Source organism: Myotis myotis, unplaced genomic scaffold (genome assembly GCF_014108235.1).
Source record: "Myotis myotis isolate mMyoMyo1 unplaced genomic scaffold, mMyoMyo1.p scaffold_m19_p_1, whole genome shotgun sequence".
Taxonomy (NCBI): Eukaryota; Metazoa; Chordata; class Mammalia; order Chiroptera; family Vespertilionidae; genus Myotis; species Myotis myotis.
Window position 1 is genome coordinate 18,909,907 of NW_023416313.1, and position 19,632 is coordinate 18,929,538.

The window sequence follows — 19,632 nt, forward strand, 5'->3', positions numbered from 1 at the left end:
AATTCCCAGAAACTTAGTGTCTTCCCCTAGCTGGTTGGCTCAGTGGATAGAGTATTGCCTGTGGACTGAAAGGTCCCAAGTTCAATTCCGGTCAAGGGCACATGCCCGGATTGCAGGCTCGATCCCCAGTAGGCGGTGTGCATGAGGCAGCTGATCAGTGATTTTCTCTTATCATTGATGTTTCTATCTCTCTCTCCCTCTCTCTTCATCTCTGAAATCAATAAAAATACATTTTAAAAAGAGAAAAGAAACTTAGTGTCTTAAAACAACAAAATCTATTCACTTACGGTTACATAGATCAGAAATTAGACATGGGTCTCCCCAAGCTAAATCAGTGTCAGCGGAGTTCCATTTTGTCCTAGAGGCTTGAAGGGAAAGTCTGTTTCCTGGCCTTTTCCAGTTTTGAGATCCTGCCCACATTTCCTGGTTTGGAGCCTGGACCCCTATGATCTCCCTATTTTAAAATGCATTCATTAACAACCTTATTAGTACCTGAGACCTTAATTCCCCTTTGCCACGTAACCCAACATGTTCACAGGCTCTGAGGATTAGAAGGTAGACATCTTCACGGGGCACCATTACTCTGCCCATCACAGCTGGGTTGTGGGAGCGGCATGAGTGCGAGCAGGGTGAAGACGGGCCCTGAAGTGTCAGCCATGTAGCATGGGCAGGTGTGATGCAGGCATGAGCGGAGCTCCAGAGCCTGTGTCTCTGCCCATCACAGGCTCCAGGGGAGGTTCAACAGTGACACTCTGCCACTCGCCGAAGATATCGGAAGTAAATAAAGCAAAGCATTTCAATGAGCAGCAGAAATCAATGAAGCCAACGGATCCAGCGTTGCTTCATTGATTTCTCCCACTTTACTCACTCATTGAGTCCTGTTTGCTAGTCACCAGAGGTCATTTCCTTCCTGTTCCTTTTTCTTTTTTTAAAACACTGCTCTGCACTCCCAAACTCTAACACTCTTTTGGTGCTAATTGTGATTGCCAATTTTAGTTTCAACTGAGCAACTTATTGACTAGAGGTAAGGGTCTGCATTCCACTGCTTTCAAACTCTCCCCGGAAATGGTTTTGCAGCTCCTACCAAAAGCTTTCAGAGCCTCATCTCTCAATAGCATGTCTGAACTCAATGCTTTCATGAAATTGTCCTTAGTAGGGAACAAAAGGTGGAACTCTTTGTCTTTCTCCCAAATCAGAGCAACGGATGGAATTCTGTTAACACACAGCTTTTTATTATCATAGGAGCCTTTCCCACCAGATCGGCTTTTCTGTATGACCTGTGAAACCTTTCAATAGGTAATCCCATGCAAAAAGTTTGATAATGTGTTTTGAAAATGGCCATATCATTAGAATAATTGTATAGGTCCTCAGGATCCCTACACGAAGGAGAAAATGAACAGGTACCGTGATTTTTGCCACATTAAAAAAAATAATAATTTACTCCTTCAGCACATTTTAATTACAATGATTTGCCTCTCTGTACAAAGTAATTACATTTCTATTTTATGCATGATTTGCGCTTTAACATAGTTCATTTTAGACTTTCACGTAAAATAATACATAGAAAAATACCTAGAAAACCTTATATCATATAAGGCTGCTGCATTGTTTCTCCTCCTCCTTAACACAACCCCAAATACAGAATTAACTTGTAATATTAACATATTTGCATTAAGTATTTAGATATATAATACTGGCTACTTATTACAGGAGTGTTTAACTTCTCATTTACTTAAAAAATGTTTTTCCATTGTTTTATTGGAGGAAAGAAAATTTGAGAAAATATTATCTAGTAATTGAAATATTTCAGTTTTTCTTTTTTTTGTTATGTAGGAAAGCAAAGATAAAATGGGTACTGCCTTGAAGAATACAAGCCAAACATAATATTTTTACAGTGAATAGAGACTTTATGTACTACTTTTCGAATAAACATCCATTCTTACAGGCAATATTAATATTTATTATGAGATATACATTCTACACATTATGGCCAATAATAAAAATGTTGAAGATTTGGGACCATTACTGGACAGTGGCTTTAAATTGATACTTGCAACTAGAGTGGTACCCACTGTAGATGATACTTTACAGTGAAACCAACAGATAGTGACTAACCCATCTTATGATCTAAAAAAAAAAAAAAAAAAAAAAAAAAGAAAAGAAAAGAAAAAGAAACAAACAAAACACTTCATGTGGACATTTTTATTTTTGCATAATCTTTCATGATTACAAGAATTCATCAATTTATCTCTCTTCTTATGATAAATACATTACTAGCAATGCAATACACTGGTTTGAAGCAAATTCTGGATTTAGTTTTTAGGAAAGGAAACATGTTTTTAAATTGGTGCTCAGCAATCAGTTAAATCCATCTCTGAGCATTAATTTGCTGTTTGTACAAAGCCTTATAAGTTCTGAAAGCTTTTAGATTTGGGCTTCAAATGACCTACCTAAAAAGTTAGTTATCAAACCTAAATTATATTCATTACTTCTAAATATATGTTTTATAATTTTTTTTAAAATCTTTTTGTCACTGTTTGAAGGGCAATTAGTTTACAACATGTGATTTATATTTTTCAAGGATGGTTGTTGAATGGTTAAATATTTCTTTTTAAAATATATCTATATATGTGTTGTTTTTTTATTGATTTCAGAGAGGAAGGAAGAGGGAGGGAGAGGTAGAAATGCCAATGATGAGAGAGAATCATTGATCAGCTGGCTCCTACACACCCACTACTGGAGATCAAGCACAAAAGCTGGGCATGTGCTTGAGAATCAACACTCAACCACTGAGCCAGAGGGGCCAGACTATTTCTTAACTTTTCATTCTAATTCTAAGAGAGATAAAAAAACAAACAAACAAAAAAAAAACAAACAAAAAACAAACAAAAAAACCGCAAAGTATAAAAATACAGCTTTCCATCTCCCATTCACCAGGTGGTTCAAAGTATAAACTTCCAACTTTAACTCAGGTATCTTGAAATCTGCTGAAATTTTATACAAATTTGGGTACTTATCAGCATTCATGGAGAAAGGCAATACTTTAGTTTTCATCAGATTATTAAAGGCTATGACATTCTAAGCAAATAATTTCCAGTATAAGAAAATCCAAGAGACTAGAAGGAAAATCATGAAAGTTATGATTATTAAAGTAGGAAATAAATATGAATTACCAAAAAAACACCCAGAAGTGGTTCTACTTTCAGTGGAATAATCAATTGCTTACTTGTGAAATAAAGGTCCCCAGTCTGTTTCTGGATTTTATCAACTCCTTTGATCAATATTGGAGTGACTTCCTATTTCCAGCACTTCCTCTCCTTCTATTCTGCTCCCTTAGCACTGCCTTCACCACTGCCTCAAATTTTGAGTAGGCGGAGAGAGAAATCAAAGTGAAGCCGCATCTCCGATGTGCATAAACTTATTGCTCCCAAGCAGTCACCATCCATTTTTCTGCTGTCATGCAGTTTTCACGTGCCAACCAGCAGATTCGTGTTTGAGTTGATTCAGCAAGACTGCCCGAGACATGGCGTGCGGGTCTGCAAGGTCTCCGCTGTGTGTGATAATGCCGCATTCACAGTGACAGTGTCTAAGCTCGGGGCAGGACAGGCTTCTTGAGAGACATTCAATTGCTATTTAGCTGAGTTTAGCCTCAGGTATGGAGGAAAGTTGCTGATGGTTTCAAACATGTTTAAACATTGTAATAGTGTCTTGGCGTGTCAGCCTGAACTAGAGCACTGGCAGGTTTAACACAGTACAATCCTGCAATCACAAGACCAGAATTTCCAGAATTTTCTGTGGTAGCCCTCAGCTTGAACTTCTTATTTAAATGTGCTTAATCTCTTGGCTGGCCTGCATGGCTCCGTGGTTGAGCATCGACCTATGAACCAGAAGTCATGGTTCCATTCCAGGTCAGGAAGTAGCCAATCCATGAGTCTCTCTCCTCATTGATGTTTCTATCTCTCTCTCTCTCTCCCCTCTCCCCCTTCCTCTCTTAAGTCAATAAAAATATATTTTAAATGTGCTTAATCATTAAAAATGTTCTTTTAAAGTGTTATACTTTCAGGAATATTGGTCAGTTTCTTACTCGTGATAAGGATCTATAAAAGAAGCAGAATATATAGTTTTCAGACCTCAGGCTGTTGTTTGGAGCCATTTGTTCATTGCAGATAATACAATACATTCATGATCATTCGCTCAGTGATGTATTACTGCTTCAACACTCCCCACTCCCCGCCCCACCCGCAAACAAACACAAACAAACGGGCACAACTTGGGGGCGGCAAAGAGCAAAGATGTATCACTTGGCACATTTCTGTAGATCGGCTGCACAGTCCTTCAGCTGGTTTTGCTCATTCATTTGGCCGTATTCACCTGGAGCGCTGGCTGCGGGTAGGCTCTGCTGGGACAGCTGAATCTCCTCCTCAAACAGCATTTGATCTTCAAAGAAACTAGATCGTGCTCTCTCTCAGGATCGAGGTCCCAGGTTCTCAGGGCAAAAGCAGGAGCTGTTAGGCCTCTGGAGACCCAGTCTGGAAATAGCACAGGGTTATTCCTGCTACGTTGTAGTGGTCAAAGCCAGGCAGCTTTAAGGCACGCAGGACTAGCATCCCATGGCGAGGGCAAGAGTGGTCTCCTTATATATCCCATTGTGAAGGGGGTATATAAGGAGATTAGAGGGATTTCTGTGCTCATGTTGCCATGTACAACAATCACACACATACCTTTATCATGAAATCTGCATTGCTTGTGTGCTGAATGGCTTGTTTCAGTATTTTTGATGTATGAGGAATGCATGGCATTTTAGGATTTGCCTTGCTTTTTGTTGTCTTTAATGATACTCAACCTCTTAGTCTTAGGTTAGTTTACTGCTAATTTCTGACATATCGTTAAAATGGAACTCCTTCCTGTGTCAGGCAAGATAAGATAGCAAGCGGGGAAACCACTTTTTTTTTTTTTTCAAATGAAAATGATTAATTGTGAGGTTGATCTGTTATTTGTTTAGGTTGTAAAGATAACTGCAAATAATAGAGTATTTGCCCTTTAGTTTTGAGCAAACATAATAACACAGACCGAATCAATCTTTGTTGGCAAAGTCTTACTAAGTGTTAAGTATTAGGCGATCCGGGCTTAAAGTAACCAGGACATGGTGGCTAGTGTGTCTTCCTAAAGGGAGGGTAGCTCTGGTCCATTGCAACTCTATCGGCATAAACCCATTAGTACCACTGGAAAAGTTACTCAAAGTACGTGTTCTTAGGATTGATGGTTGGTATTAATTACAAAATAACTTATTCAAATCCCTTGGGGCCAAGTATATCTCAAAATTCAGAATCCTTCATGTTTTAGAAAATATGCATGTTTCATATATTATATTTAAGCATACAGAAGAGTAGGATATGGAGTCCTTAATTAAATATACTATTTCCATAATGAAACATAAATATTCAGACTATGTAAATTTAATAAAGATGAAAAATAGCCTTGTATTGAAGACTGGTTTTTTTTGTAAATTTTTGTAAAAAAATAACTTTTGGTTTCCAAGATTTTTTGATTATTAAATTATGGATAAGGGATGGTGCACCTGAAATAACTAATTTTGTTGTTATTGTGAATCCTCACCCAAGGATACTTTTTTTTTCACTTATTTTTAGAGAGAGCAGACGAGGGGAGAGAGAGAAGAAGAGAGAGAGAGAAACAGCAATGTGAGAGAAATACATTGATTTGTTGCCTCCCACCCATGGCCAGACGGGCCTGGGATCAAACTTGCAACACAGAAATCATTTTCTGACAGCTGTTTTAAAATAAAGCATTTTATTTAATCCTTACAAGATATTTTTATTTGAACTAAAGAAGGTAAATGTTTAAATATTTGTTGGAAAACCATTGCCAATTATTTTCTTTCATAAAACTTTTTTCATAGTCCACCAAATCTCACCAGAATCTAGGGTTGCCTCTGGAAAAAGAAGTCATATGATAGGAAGTTGGAAAGTAGAAAAGGAAAAATAAATAATTTAGAAAGGAAAAAAGTTGCCCATATATATTTTTCCTCCCCAAAAGAATAAAATATCATTATTTTCATTTGAAAAATTTTGAACAGATTGTAGGATGATGTGAATACCTGGGATGCCTACAACCCATTTATTTCAGACTAGAGGCCCGATGCATGAAATTCATGTAAAAGTAGGCCTTCCTTCCTGGCACCAGCTTCCCTCTGGCACCCGGGACCCAGGTTTCCCTTGCAGCCCCAGCTTCACCCGGAAGGTCATATGGAAGGACGTTCTGGTCTAATTAGTATATTATGCTTTTATTATTATAGATGTTAGGAGAATTCAGTAATTTATATATTAAACAAATAAGCAAAGAATGTATATAAACTTTAAGTATCTGAGATTTTTTAAAAAAATTCATCAGAAATATTTTAACACTAAATGCTACATATTTATGCCTTCTCTTAGGAAACAGAAATATCCTTGTATCTTCCGTCCCAAACCAAGGGCCTGAAGTGGAGTGTGTGCCTAGGATTCTAGCAGAATGCATAACTCGAGTATGAAAACCCTAAGTCATGTAGAGCTGTCTAAACAATTCCAGTTCTTCCCTATAATAACGATGCTCTAATGGTTTCTGAATCATGTAGGACAGTTTCTGGAAACATTAAATGCCTCTCTGAATCTTGGCTTTCCTTGTTATTTCTAATGAATCTTCCACATTTTGTCTGTCTGTCGCTTCTTGTTGAGGTGACATCTTCCCATTAGCCTCTCATCTACGCATTTTAAGAACAAATATACTTCTTTTTAGAGAAAGAACTTGATGTCTTACATTAGTTATAATGTATTTTACTTTAGGAAATATATAGTTTTAGGAAGGTTGTGCCACATTTTTAATTAAGTAGTAAAATCTATGACTTTGTGGTATCTATTTCCTGTGCTGTTCAGATATGTTTTTCTCTTCCTTTAGAGACTATAGCTTTTTTGTATGCCTGTAATTGACCTCTAAATATTTCAGCTGTTATATTTTAAGAAGGCACAATAAAGCAAAAGACAAAACACTTATTCTTTGACCTCAGCTCCCCCATAGACTGGACCCCTCACTGCTTTGATCCTCCTGGCTTTTTGGTTATGATAATAAGTAAAAGACATGAAGTGTGCAAAGTGCTTTATATAAGTTGTTTTTAGAGTGACTGTTATTAATGATGGCTTAAAACCATGTTTTCAAGGGGGAAGTTAACTTTATATCTAAGAAAAGACTAATTCTTCAGAATGTTTTGAAGATCATAGTAAAAGCATAACTAGGTAAGAATAGAGAACACAATGCTAAAAGCAGTGACAGGGTCTAATGAATGCCATTACTACTTCCAGTCTTCTCGGGGATGATAGGATTGAATTGGGGTGGGCTTTGAGGAGCTGACCCAGCTGTGTAACTGCTGACAGACAATACCATTATATTTCAATATAGACCACCTTCCATGTTTAACTGACTTACTCCATGCCAGGTAACAAGAGATGTAACTAATTGTTTTCCATCTTTAGTCTTGTCAAAGTAAAAGGGAATAATAGAAGATAAAAGCATGAAATAAAGCTCTCAGATATGAAAAGCACATCCTTCAGTGAAAGCATGAAAGACTAAGGATTACTTGTTGTAGAAGGTCTATAATCCCACCAAAAATAAGACATTTTACGATATGCATTTTATGAAAAGAAGTGTATTTGATGATTCTGTAAGACCTTATATAACCTTCATGCTTTTAAAGGTTTATGCAATATACTTACATAATCACAATGAGAAAATATACAAACACAGAAAGATACTACTCCACTCAGGCCTTCCTTTTAATAAATTGCATCATAATACAAACTGCGTTTGTTCATCATTGGCATGTCTTTTGAGGATTTGTTTGAATCATCAAGATCGGAAGATCTGATTGCTCGTGATGAATCTCTTCTAGCCTTTCTTGATTATTTTCTAAATTTGATGACAAACACTGCAACATGTCTCAGCCAATTAGGCTTGTCAACTGCCAGTGTGGTCCCCAATCAAGGGTTTGACTTTGGAAATGACAGGAGATCCTTATTAAAAGGCATGCTTGCTGGATAGAGATGTGGCAGCCACACTTGGGGCTGATGGCAGAGGAGACGAGCTGTTTCTCGTTAACAGCAATAAGCGGAAATCAGTGTTAGCAGGAAGGAATCTGGACTACGAAGTAAATGCTAAGGGAAGGCACTGAAGGGTATCTCACTTCTAGCTGATTGGAAATTGAGTCAACCTAAATGAAAATGATTTCTTATGAGCTACAGGGACTTCAAGTACACATGTTAAACAACAGGATAAGAAGAGTTGATAGCGTATTAACAACTGGATGAGCTGTCTCTAAATTCATCTCAAACAAAGGAAAAAAATGAGATGATGTGAATGTCAAACCGTAACACACATTAATGCCCAAAGCAGTAAGTAAAGTGACACGTTGTATGAGACTTAAGTGAACTTAGAGACATGGTTGCAGACCATTCTAGGTCTTTTCTACAGGAGATGACACAGAGATGTGTTCCTATTTTGGTAGCTAAATTCCTTGCTAGGCACTATCAGAAAAGCAGAAGAAAACGTTTTAACTCATTAAAGTAGGCAAGAAAAAAAAGGAATGTTTAAAGTGAAAAGTAGCCTGATCTTACACTGTGTATTTGTGTAAGGCTTTTTTTTTCTTTCCTATTTCAAAGTATTTAGGTTAGCTTCAGATAGACAAAGTAACCCAAGATGGGAACTATTCTCTAAGAACTCACAGTTTGCTCATCCAAACTAACTAGATTACAAAAAAAAATCCATAAAATTTGTCATTCGTTTGATTTTTTTAAATGCATCTAAAATATGTGTTTGAGAGACTACAGAGGGAATTTAGCATAAGGAAATGAATAAGAAACTGCTTTTTCATTTGATGATACAATGAATAGGATCCACCCACTTAGAAGTCAAATAGCAGTATGTGCAGCTACAAAATATGATTACCTTTGCATTTTACCTTTGAGAGTATTCTAGATTTCCTTTAAAGAACACTAGCATTTCTTTGTGGAACTCTCAGCACACAATATAAAAATCTCGGGCCACAGTGGTTCAAAAATCAATGGGCTGACAAACGTCAAGATTTCAGTTATCCATCTCAGAAGGAAAAATTGCTTGCAACACTGGACTGCCTTATACAGGAGATTTGGCGGAGTAACACTTGTAAAAATCCTATACAAATGATTGCCAAAATAGGAGTATAATGTTAAACTACAGGGGATGGTGTGGAGCAGCGGTTCTCAACCTGTGGGTTGTGAACCCTGAAAATACATCCTGCATATCAGATATTTACATTACAATTCATAACAGTAGCAAAATTACAGTTATGATATAGCAACGAAAATAATTTTATGGTTGGGGTCACCACAACATGAGGAACTGTATTAAAGGGTCGCGGCATTAGGAAGGTTGAGAAGCACTGGGAGAGACAAAAGCAGAAAATACAAATATATTTGGGATAATTTATGCAACTTCCTCTTCTATATTAAACTGAAGCTACGGGGATTATGTATATTTAAATCTCACTGATTCCATTTGTTGTGATATATTTGCAGAGGTCAAAAAACATCAGTCTTTTAAGTCCCAAGCCTTGTAACAAAATGATATGGTATGATCTCAATCAGAGCAGTCATATTATATTTGTCTGTTTGACAACAAAATAAACTATAAAATATATTAGATAAAACCCCATAGGTTATTTTCTTAAGATCTGTTGGGTAGAGCAGGTTTTTTTTTTCTTCTCTCACTCTCTCTTTCTCAAACAAAAGCAAAGTCTATTAATATATATATATATATATATATATATATATATATATATATATATTTGTAATAGTAAGAAAATCCATAACTATTCTCCAAAGACAGACACACATAATGATTTTAATTACACGTATACGTAATTCTTAACTGCCGTCTTTAATCCTAATTCCTAAGAACTCTCTAGATATGACTTAGCCTTACAGAAATAGAAGACATTTTCCATTTCACTAGGCAACAATACCATTAATTAGGAGTGCGCGCAATTTCATCAAAACTCTAAGAGCTTGACTATATATATATATATATATATCCAATACATTGCATTTCACATAATATTTCATTTAGCAAGCACCTTTACAAATGTATTTCTGTGTGAACACTCAGAGGATTATCCTACAGCACGTATATATTGTATATATTAGGTCATTTGACATGGTGACATGGTGGGGGATTGGTGGGCTAGGGTGGGAGAAGTGGTGATATTGTTAGTATGCTCACACCCATAACCTACTTGTACTTGGATTTTTTTACTTTTTTTACCACATCATGTGCTGTCAATTTAGGTTCTACTTCTGAGTCACCCTGATGTTTTAGAATGTATTTTAAATTTAAGGTTTTGCATATTTGCATTCTATGAATAATGCATAAGCAGGACGGAATCCATTTGGCAAAAGTGCATGATTCCTGGGATAATTTATGAATACAGAATATTATATATTTGGATTTAATAACTTTCCTTATGCATGTGGAAAAATGTATACCTATACAAATACCCATATGTACTTTATTTATTTCTATCCCTGTCCTGTTAACAGATGCATGAATTCCTGACTTCTACACAATTAAATTAATCAGTTTTTGCAAAACCTTATCTTTAATGGACATGAAATGAAAACTGTTCTGTGGGACAATGAACTGCAGGGTGTTTAAAGAAGGGAACAGACTATATGTATGTATGTGTATATATGTATTCATTCATTCATTCATTCATTCATTCATTCATTCATTCATATATTCCCCCTTCAGTTGCATACAGATGAGGAAAGCCTGTTGAGGAAGGCCCAACTTTAATGGCTCCCTGTCCTTGAATTTCAGATTCAAGACCTCTTCCAGATGTAGCCCTGACTGGGAAGTGCACCCGTGAGTGTGACGAGTACGGCCACTCGGACTCCTGCTGGATGCCGGTCCGCACTTCCCCGGAGAGGAAGAAGAGCCAGCCCAAACTCTCCACCTTCATGCCTGTGGATGAACGAGGGAGCCAGGAGAAGCTGGCCAATGGCGAGGCCGCCCTCATGGGTGACCGCAACAGAAACCTCCTGAACAAAAAGTTGACCTCATCCTATGAGACCTTCAGCGCAGCTAGTTTCAGCAAAAATGAGGAAGCCAACCCTGAGGATATTCCCCTCACCAAAACAGGGGAGTACAAGCCATCTCCTGTCAACACTCTCACTAGAAGAGAAGTGTACCTGTAGGCGCTAAGGAAGCCACAGCAGAGTTCTCTTCACAGCAGGAGAATGAGGGGCAAGGAGCCTACCTTACAGAGCAAAACCGGTTCATTAGAAAAAGGGGGCTACCAAAGAGACAAAGCTCTGCCTGCCACTCCCGCCTCCAGACCAGGCCTCTAGGGGTACTGTTAGCCTGATCGTAATGTACAATGTAGAAACCATCCTTGTGACTTGCATGTCTGACCCCCTCACCGATTCCCAGCACCTGCTCACCCTCTTCCCCACCACCCTCCAAAAAAGACAAAAGAAAAAAAAAAAGATGGTTGCAAGTTTCTTCATTGGTAATAAGCCTGATTAGCAGAACACAACACACTCCCATTATCCCTAAGCGGAAGCATGATTTTAGTCACTTTGATTTAGTTCAGCTGTCATCTGACTGGTCAAAAGAGGTAGAAGAAGTAAAATATATATTTTAAACATAGTATCTGAATCGGATTGATCATTGGGAAAGGCAGTCTCTCAAAAATGATCGAGTCCCTCTAAAGGCACAGTCTTCTGAACGGGGCTCTCTAAGAAGCACGTTTGGAAAATCACGACTTTAATATTCCATCAAAGACTGAGAGCGAAACAACACCCAGTCAGAGAGTGCAGTCCCAAAGTTGGCCTAGGTAGTTCTTTTCAAGCCAGGAACGTCAACTTCAGTTCCATACCTTCATTGGATATTCTAATCATACACACAGCCTTGACCTCATGTGTCAATTACACTAATTATAATTTGTAAACATTATAGGTATATTTTTCAGAAAAGCATCACTAATATCAAAGAACTGGAACAATTGTGTCATTAAAAGGCCAAAGATCGTACAGCAGATCAGGGAATTCATGAAGTAGATTTGGTCGTGACTTGGAAATCCATTAAGCAACAAAAGCAACCGAACCCATTCTTGCACAGAAACGCTCCAACACTCGTTTATTTTACATTGTCTCCAGCCCCAGAAAACATGCATTTTCTTTCTAAAATGGATTTTCTTTGAAAGTTCAAAAGTGAAAATTAATGAGGCGTATTTTTGGTATTATCATAGGCAATTAGTTGAAGTTCAAGTTTAGTTTCAAAAGACATTATCAGGGAAGATTCTACTTCTTAAAATCATGTTTGTTGGTAAGGAGTGAAAGAAAGATACATTGGCATGCAGTCTGATGAATTAAGTTCACTATTGTCATTTTGGAAGATGGGTTATGCTTGCTGGTCTCAATTAGCAACATTTCAAATTACCAGTTGCATTTTTTATGTGTTCAGTGCCCACTTTTATATAACAAAGTGCATTAATTTTGAATCCTGTGCAGTATTACACTAGTTTGAGATTGACAACACTGAAACAAGATGACACCCTAATTGACTTTGTCACTAATGCAATTTGAACGTCATTTAATATGTGTCTTAAAACAAATCCAGACTGCACATGGAAGAGATGAGTTCTGGGCAGCAACATGTCTCACAATATGTACATCTCAAGTTGAAAAAATATGCATTTTTTCCTCAATGTAATATAAAGACACAGAATATGCAGATTTTTGAGTCACTTGCTGTATAGAGGATGATTTCATGCAATTGGAAATTGAGCTGGGGCATTCAGACAGAAGTGACAATCTAGGGACAAAATAGGGGACCACAGGGGAGGAGAACTAAGTCCCCATCACTGAATGTCTGTAACCTGGTGAAGGCATAGCCTTAATGGCTCTCTAGCAAACTGTAGAAACAACGTAGCTTTGGGTAGTTTCATGCTTTGCAGAATTTCTTAGGCTATAAAGTGAAGCAGCCTGGAATATAGGTTGTTAATTCACTATAGGTCATCAAAATGCTTATCTTTGAAAATCACTTTTCTGTATGGTGGGGTGTTCTTTTGGGGCTCATTTCCTTATGATTTTTTTAAGTGAAGTTTTTATTTTGATGTTAGTTTGTGTATAATAGGATGAAAGAGGATGTGTAATTGAAACAAAAAAACATTGGACTAAAATATCAATAATTGAACATGTTCATGTTTGATTATTCTTTACATTATGGAGAGATGCAATTCTAGTAATTTGTTAGGAAACTGCATTAAAGCAGTTCTGCCTTGTATAATCTGTAAGTACCTATTAAGACAAAATACTTCTAAAGATACTTATGAAATGTATACATATTTTTCTTGCACGCTACAGGAAATAATTGCATAACACAGGTGTTCAAACTTTTTAAATGCATTTTTTTCTTTCTATCACGAGACACTTGAAACCATTAGATAGCTCATTTCACTCTATCTTAAAACCCTTCTGTTGTCTATAAAGCTAATACAGGTCATACTGGACCTTCAGATTAATCAGATTCACATTCCCCAATGACATTTGCAACACATTCAGTACAGCTATGTCATTGTCATTTAACTTGTGAGCCTCTCTTTAGAACTAAAATGGGTGTGAAAGAATAAAATTCCATGTACTGTAAGTATTCGCAGTAATTCTAGTAGAATTAGCTATCATAACATGTTTATTATACAATGAGCTGGCATGACACAGAAATATATTTTGTGTTTGTATGACTTTTATTTTGAATAGGTTAAATATGGTGCCACTCCATATATAGAGTGCTTTTGAAAAAAAATTTTAAAAAGGAAACAAAAAATATAAATAAATAAATGAGTGAATGCAAAATAAGCAACTGTGCCTTTTATACCTGTTGTTATGGTAAAAAAAACAAAAACAAATGGTTGTTGGGTTTGGACAATGAGGGGAAATGGGCTATTCCCAACTTTTTTGATCCTGTATATTTATCCATGTTTATTTTCTGAAAATAATAAATACTATATTAAAAATTTGCCTTCTGACAAACTCAGATAATGGACCAGTCTTAGCTATCGTTCATCCATCCAACAAAATTAAGGCGTTACTATGGACTGCTTATTTCTGATGAGAAGGCTAAAGCATTTATTGTCATAGTAACACAGGAAGATGTTATCAGGGGTGAAATCAGTCCATCTTGCAAGATAAAATATTGATTTCAAATTTCTATTCTTGATTTCCTTCTTGTTGTTATTTTTCTGTTAGCTGCTGTTCGGTTTCGGTTATACAGGATATCAACCATACTTGTTTTCTGTACACAAGGATCTCAAGTGAACTCTGCATGCACTATACATTAGGACACATTTATAAATTAATGAGTAACTATATAAATTTATGTGTTTTAAAACGTCTGTAGCTTCGATCTGAAACCATTCTGAACCTCCAGATATCATTTCTGTATGGTTTGCGACTGGCCTGCTGCCTGAGTTTCAGAACACAAGGGAGGCATTATTTTTATGGAAAGAGGAACTAAGATGGGACTGACCGTGTCTGGCTGAGACTCACTCTAGAAAGCTGATTTATAAGAGAATAGGAAAGTAAAACACACAAAGCAGAAGAAACTGCCAAGAATCCAACAGCCATTCTGAAACAGTCATGAGAAATCTCAAGACCTAAGTAGTTTTCCGTATATTGTTATCAGTGATAAATGTACATTGTGTCCTTAAGGGAGACATAAAACGTGAAGATGAGCATGAATATCATGGAGCTGGTCTGTTGTGACCCAGGCAGAGGTGTATGTAACATCTGGAGGAAGGCATCATTTTCCCAGCTACCTAGGGTTTACTTTCAGAGGACTTTTTCCTACATTTTCAAGCACTTACATTCAGTGTGGTACGATCTGTTTGTAACGTTCATCATTGACTATTGTTCTGCTACTTGGATGTTGATAGTGAAGCAGAGAACAATTTATCATCGTTTATTATGAGTCACTATGCACGCAACTATGCTAAACATGGCGAAATGTATTAAAACACTCGTCCAACTATTTATGAAATACTTTACATAATTTAATTTGCTTTTGTACAGTTTTATGTAAATAAATTGCTTGTCATTTTTGTCTCTGCAAATTAAAATATAACATGGTCAAATGGTTTCACACTTGTAAGTGTGCTTCTCTGTCGACAGCTAATGCAGTTTTGATTGGACGAGCAGTGAATGGATGTATGTACCAGTTTGATTGAAAACGGCTTGATTTCTGCTAAATTAAGATACAGTAAGGAAAATAATGTTGTAGCAATTGTTGGTTTGGGGCCAGGTGCATACATGTCTTATTTCTTTGCCTTATAATGGATGGAACTTGAGTTCTTCAGTCTCATCAAAATAATTCCTGAGACAGCTAGCTGACTTTTAAATCGTAAATGTAGGAGAACTTACTATCATTAAGATTGATTTTTTTTTAGAGAATTTTCACATTTAAGATAAAATTAATTCTAAGTCAAAATGTATCTCTGTAAAGGCAATGTTTGTTTGTTTGTTTGTTTGTTTGTTTTCATCTACAGCAATGACAAATTTTAAAAACTTAGAGACAAAAATAATTATGTCATGTGAGATGTAGAGAAAAAACCCAAAGCAAAAAATAGAATATTTACCTTGCTCATTTTTCTTTGGTTGAGCTTTCTTTACTTGTTATAGTTTTTAATGGTTTGCTCTCTCTTTTTTTTTTTAGTTATTCTATTATCTCTTTATTATCAGATTATGCACTTAATTATAATGGTTATCTTCTTTGTGCATGAAATTGGTATCTATTTAAGCAAGCAACTTCTCTTCTCCAAACCCAACTCATAAATTTAAAGGAGAAAAATTATTTTCTATACAGGGTGGGGCAAATGTAGGTTTACAGTTGTTTGTATGAAAATTATACAATAATTAATATGTAATAATGCAAGAATAAACTTTTATACTCACAACTGTAAACCATTTTTGCCCCCCTTATATGAATAGATTATATGGGATTTTTGTGTCATCTCACAACAGTACTGCTAAAATAGACTAATGTGAAAAAAATAACCATTCTGAGGAAACTTGCCTTGAAGTTTCCCTACCATTCTTTCCCTGTCTTGGATAAAAATTCAAAAGAATTTATATAGACTTGCATATTCCTTCTTATATCAAAGGTGTCCTTACAAATTGATTTTGGCTCTAGCCTTCCTTCTCTAAAGAAGGAATTAAGAGTCCATCCCAGGTGAGGGCACATATAAGAAGCAACCGACAATGCATAAATTAGTAGAACAACAGATTGATTGATGTCTCTCTCTCTCCATAGCCCTCTATCTCTCTCTCTCTCCCTCTCTCTCTCTCTCTCTCGCTCTCTCTCTCTCTCTAGCTCTCTCTCTCTCCCTCTATCTCTCTCCCTCTCCTCTCTCTCCTCTCTCCTCCTCTCTCTCTCTCTCTCTCTCCCTCTCTCTCTCTCTCTCTATCTCTCTCTCTCCCTCTCTCTCTCTCTCTCTCTCTCCTCTCTCTCTCTCTCTCTCTCTCTCTCTTCCTCTCTCTCTCTCTCTCTCTCTCTCTCTCCCTCTCTCTCTCTCTCTCTCTCTCTCTCTCTCTCTCTCAAAAGTCAATAAACGAAAATTTTGAGAAAAGAGTGAGCACGGTGAGAAAGTCCGCTTCCAGTTATAATAAGGAGAAGAAATGGCGTGAAGAAATGCTTTCATTTGGCTTCTGCTTTTCTAATGACGAGAATCAAACATCAGCACATAAATCAATGGAACAGTATATAAAATGGATTCACTGTCTCTTCTTCCTTTAAACTCTCTGTGTAGGTTTACCAAACATATTTCTTCACCCTGAAATTGCATTCTTAAGATCATTTCTTGAAAAATCTCAAACATGTAAAGCTACAGTAATACTCTTTAGAACAAAGATGAACATGAAGCAGGCCAACAAAGTTGCATGTATTACTCCCAAGGCTTAGATTTGATTGTTCTACCATCTCTGAGTGATTGGAAAGAGTTCCATCTAGTTAACTTAGAAGCTTTACTTAGCACAATGACCTGGTTACACAGTACCTTACATTTATAGCACACGATATGGTTTCCAAATGTTTTTGCAAGATGTATCACAACTTTCCCACAATACCTGCAATAAAAGCTGTAGAAACCGCTAGATGAACCATGTGTGAAGGTACCTTTTCCTTTTATTAAATAGCTAGAAACCTGATGCATGAAAATTCATGTAAGAGTAGGCCTTCCTTCCCCCGGCTGCTGGCACCGGCTTCCCTCTGGCACCCGGGACCTGAGCTTCCCTCCTCCAGCCACCAGCAGGCAACTGGGTCCCAGGGTGTTTCCCTCTCCAGCTGCCCCCAGGCACCCAGGACCCAGGCTGGCTTTCCTTCGTCCCTGGCTTGGTCAGGAAGGACATCCGGAATGACATCTGGAAGACGTCCTGTCTAATTAGCATATTACCTTTTTATTATTATTAATATTATTATAGATTCTTAGATTGAATAGAAATTTGAATACAAAATTCTGCTATACTAACATTCTCCCTCTACTACCAAATTAACATCCCTCCTCTTCTATTGAATACCAATGGAAACATTTTGCATGATTTAGCCCAGTGACAAGGAAAAGAAACTACCCATTTACCTGAATAAAATAGGCATTTGGTAAAGTGGGAATTTGGGGAAAGGCACTAATTACACAGATGGGCAGGTGATTATCTTCACAATGCACTCTGGCAGGCATTGTTACTTGTATGGTATTTCTGAGAGCAAACTGGAAATGTTTAAAAATATATATAGCCTAATTTCTTCCTGCTGAATTCCTCTTCCCAAATCTATCTTTTGGCGAACTTTGGCTGGATCAATAGTCAGTATAGATTTGGGGAACTGAATAATCACGACTGAGAGCACTATCAAAATTGATCAGATAATTGTAGAATTCCCAAATTTACTTTGTTTTCAACAAGCTGACTTCACAAAGAAATCCATTTATTGTTTATGTGGTCTCTTTTCTCGTTTTGAATTTATCCCTTTTGTGTTCCCATCTCAAAGCCCTCTGCCAATCTCTGAGAAGTTATTTGCTCTGTGTTTCTTCCCTGTCAAAAGCAAACGTAGTTTTCCCTGCAGGTGGTGGGATGTTAGGTAGCTAACCACAAACTAGAGAATTTGCAACCCAATCAGCTTTACTTTAATAGGAATTCACAGTATCACTACTCCAGCACTAAGGAAGCAGAGTGAATAGAGACTGCACTTACATTTGTTTATTTTCTCTTATCTTTATCCCTACTCTAATGCTTGTTTATAAACTGCATGGAGGAAGGTGATTAACCAAGATAATATAAAATTTCTAAGCTGCGGGGAGTGAGGAAAGGATATGAATGTAAAATGTGGAAAGCTGAAAAATTATGCTCTCTTTTAAGCCTAGCTTTATTTTTTTCCTATTGTGCTACTGTTAAATGTAAATTTTATTCATTGATTGAATTTAATATGTGTGACCCACGCAGAAATAATTATGTCTAGTTATTGAACCTCCTGGAGCAAAATATAGAAGATGCTTAAATGTTCATAAATGTAAAATTTGCCCCCAATACTCTCGGATGATACTACACAAAAAATTATCGTTTACTTGTGATATTCATTTTTATATTATTCCATTGAAAGTTATGATTCAAATGATCCACTACCAGGAAAATCATAAGGAAGATGTATATGGTGAACAGAGAAATGCCAGATATAATCTTAGAGATTAAAGTGAGCTTTGAAAAAAATGAAAATGTTAATTAAGGTGCCTCATTTTAGAAAATAGTCCACTAAACAACCACGCACTGAAGGGTTTTGGGTTTGTTCCCAGTCAAGGGCATGTGCCTGGGTTGCAGGTCTGAACCTGGCCCTGGCAGGGGCACAGGCTGGAGGCAACCAGGCAATGTGTCTCTCTCACATTGGTTTTTCTCTCTCTCTTTCTTCTCCTTTCACTTCCACTCTCTCTAAAACAAAATCAATGGAGCCCTAATTGGTTTGTCTCAGTGGGTAGAATGTCAGCCTGCAGAATGAGGAGTCCTGGGTTCAATTCTGGTCAAGGGCATGGACCTTGGTTGTGGGCTCAATCCCCAGTAGAGGGCATGCAGGAGGCAGCTAATGGATGTTTCTCTCTCATCGATGTTTCTAACTCTCTATCCCTCATTTTTCCTCTTTGTAAAATCAATAAAATACATATTTTTTAAAAAGTTTTAAAAAGTCAATGAGAAAAATATTCTCTGGTGAGGATTAACAAAAATGAATAAAGAAATAAAGAGATAAAAACAAGGTGTTTTATTTTGCTAATTTAATTGAAAGTACATCATAATCACCTTGTCAGTTTGGCTCAGTGGATAGAGCATCAGCCTGAAGGGTTCTGGGTTCCATTCCAGTCAAGGGTACATGCAAGTGTTGAGGGCTTGATCCCCAGTAGGGGGCAAGCAGGAGGCGGCCAATCAGTGATTCTCTCTCATCATTGATGTTTTTCTCTCTCCCTCTCCCTTCCTTTCTGAAATCAATAAAAATATATTTTTAAAAAGAAAGTACATTACA

At 36.9% G+C, this 19,632-nt stretch overlaps 1 protein-coding gene across 2 annotated transcripts in view; it reads left to right on the forward strand.

The window, feature by feature from the left end:
• The window catches only part of PCDH7 (protocadherin 7), a 429,980-nt gene extending 414,761 nt beyond the window's left edge, over positions 1 to 15,219 (forward strand). For both annotated transcript variants that reach the window (XM_036330824.1, XM_036330833.1), the window contains exon 3: positions 10,900 to 15,219. In XM_036330824.1, coding sequence (XP_036186717.1) covers positions 10,900 to 11,276 — 377 coding nt within the window. In that variant the 3' untranslated portion in view covers positions 11,277 to 15,219. The remainder of the gene's footprint in view (positions 1 to 10,899) is intronic.
• The last annotated feature ends 4,413 nt before the right edge of the window (positions 15,220 to 19,632 follow it).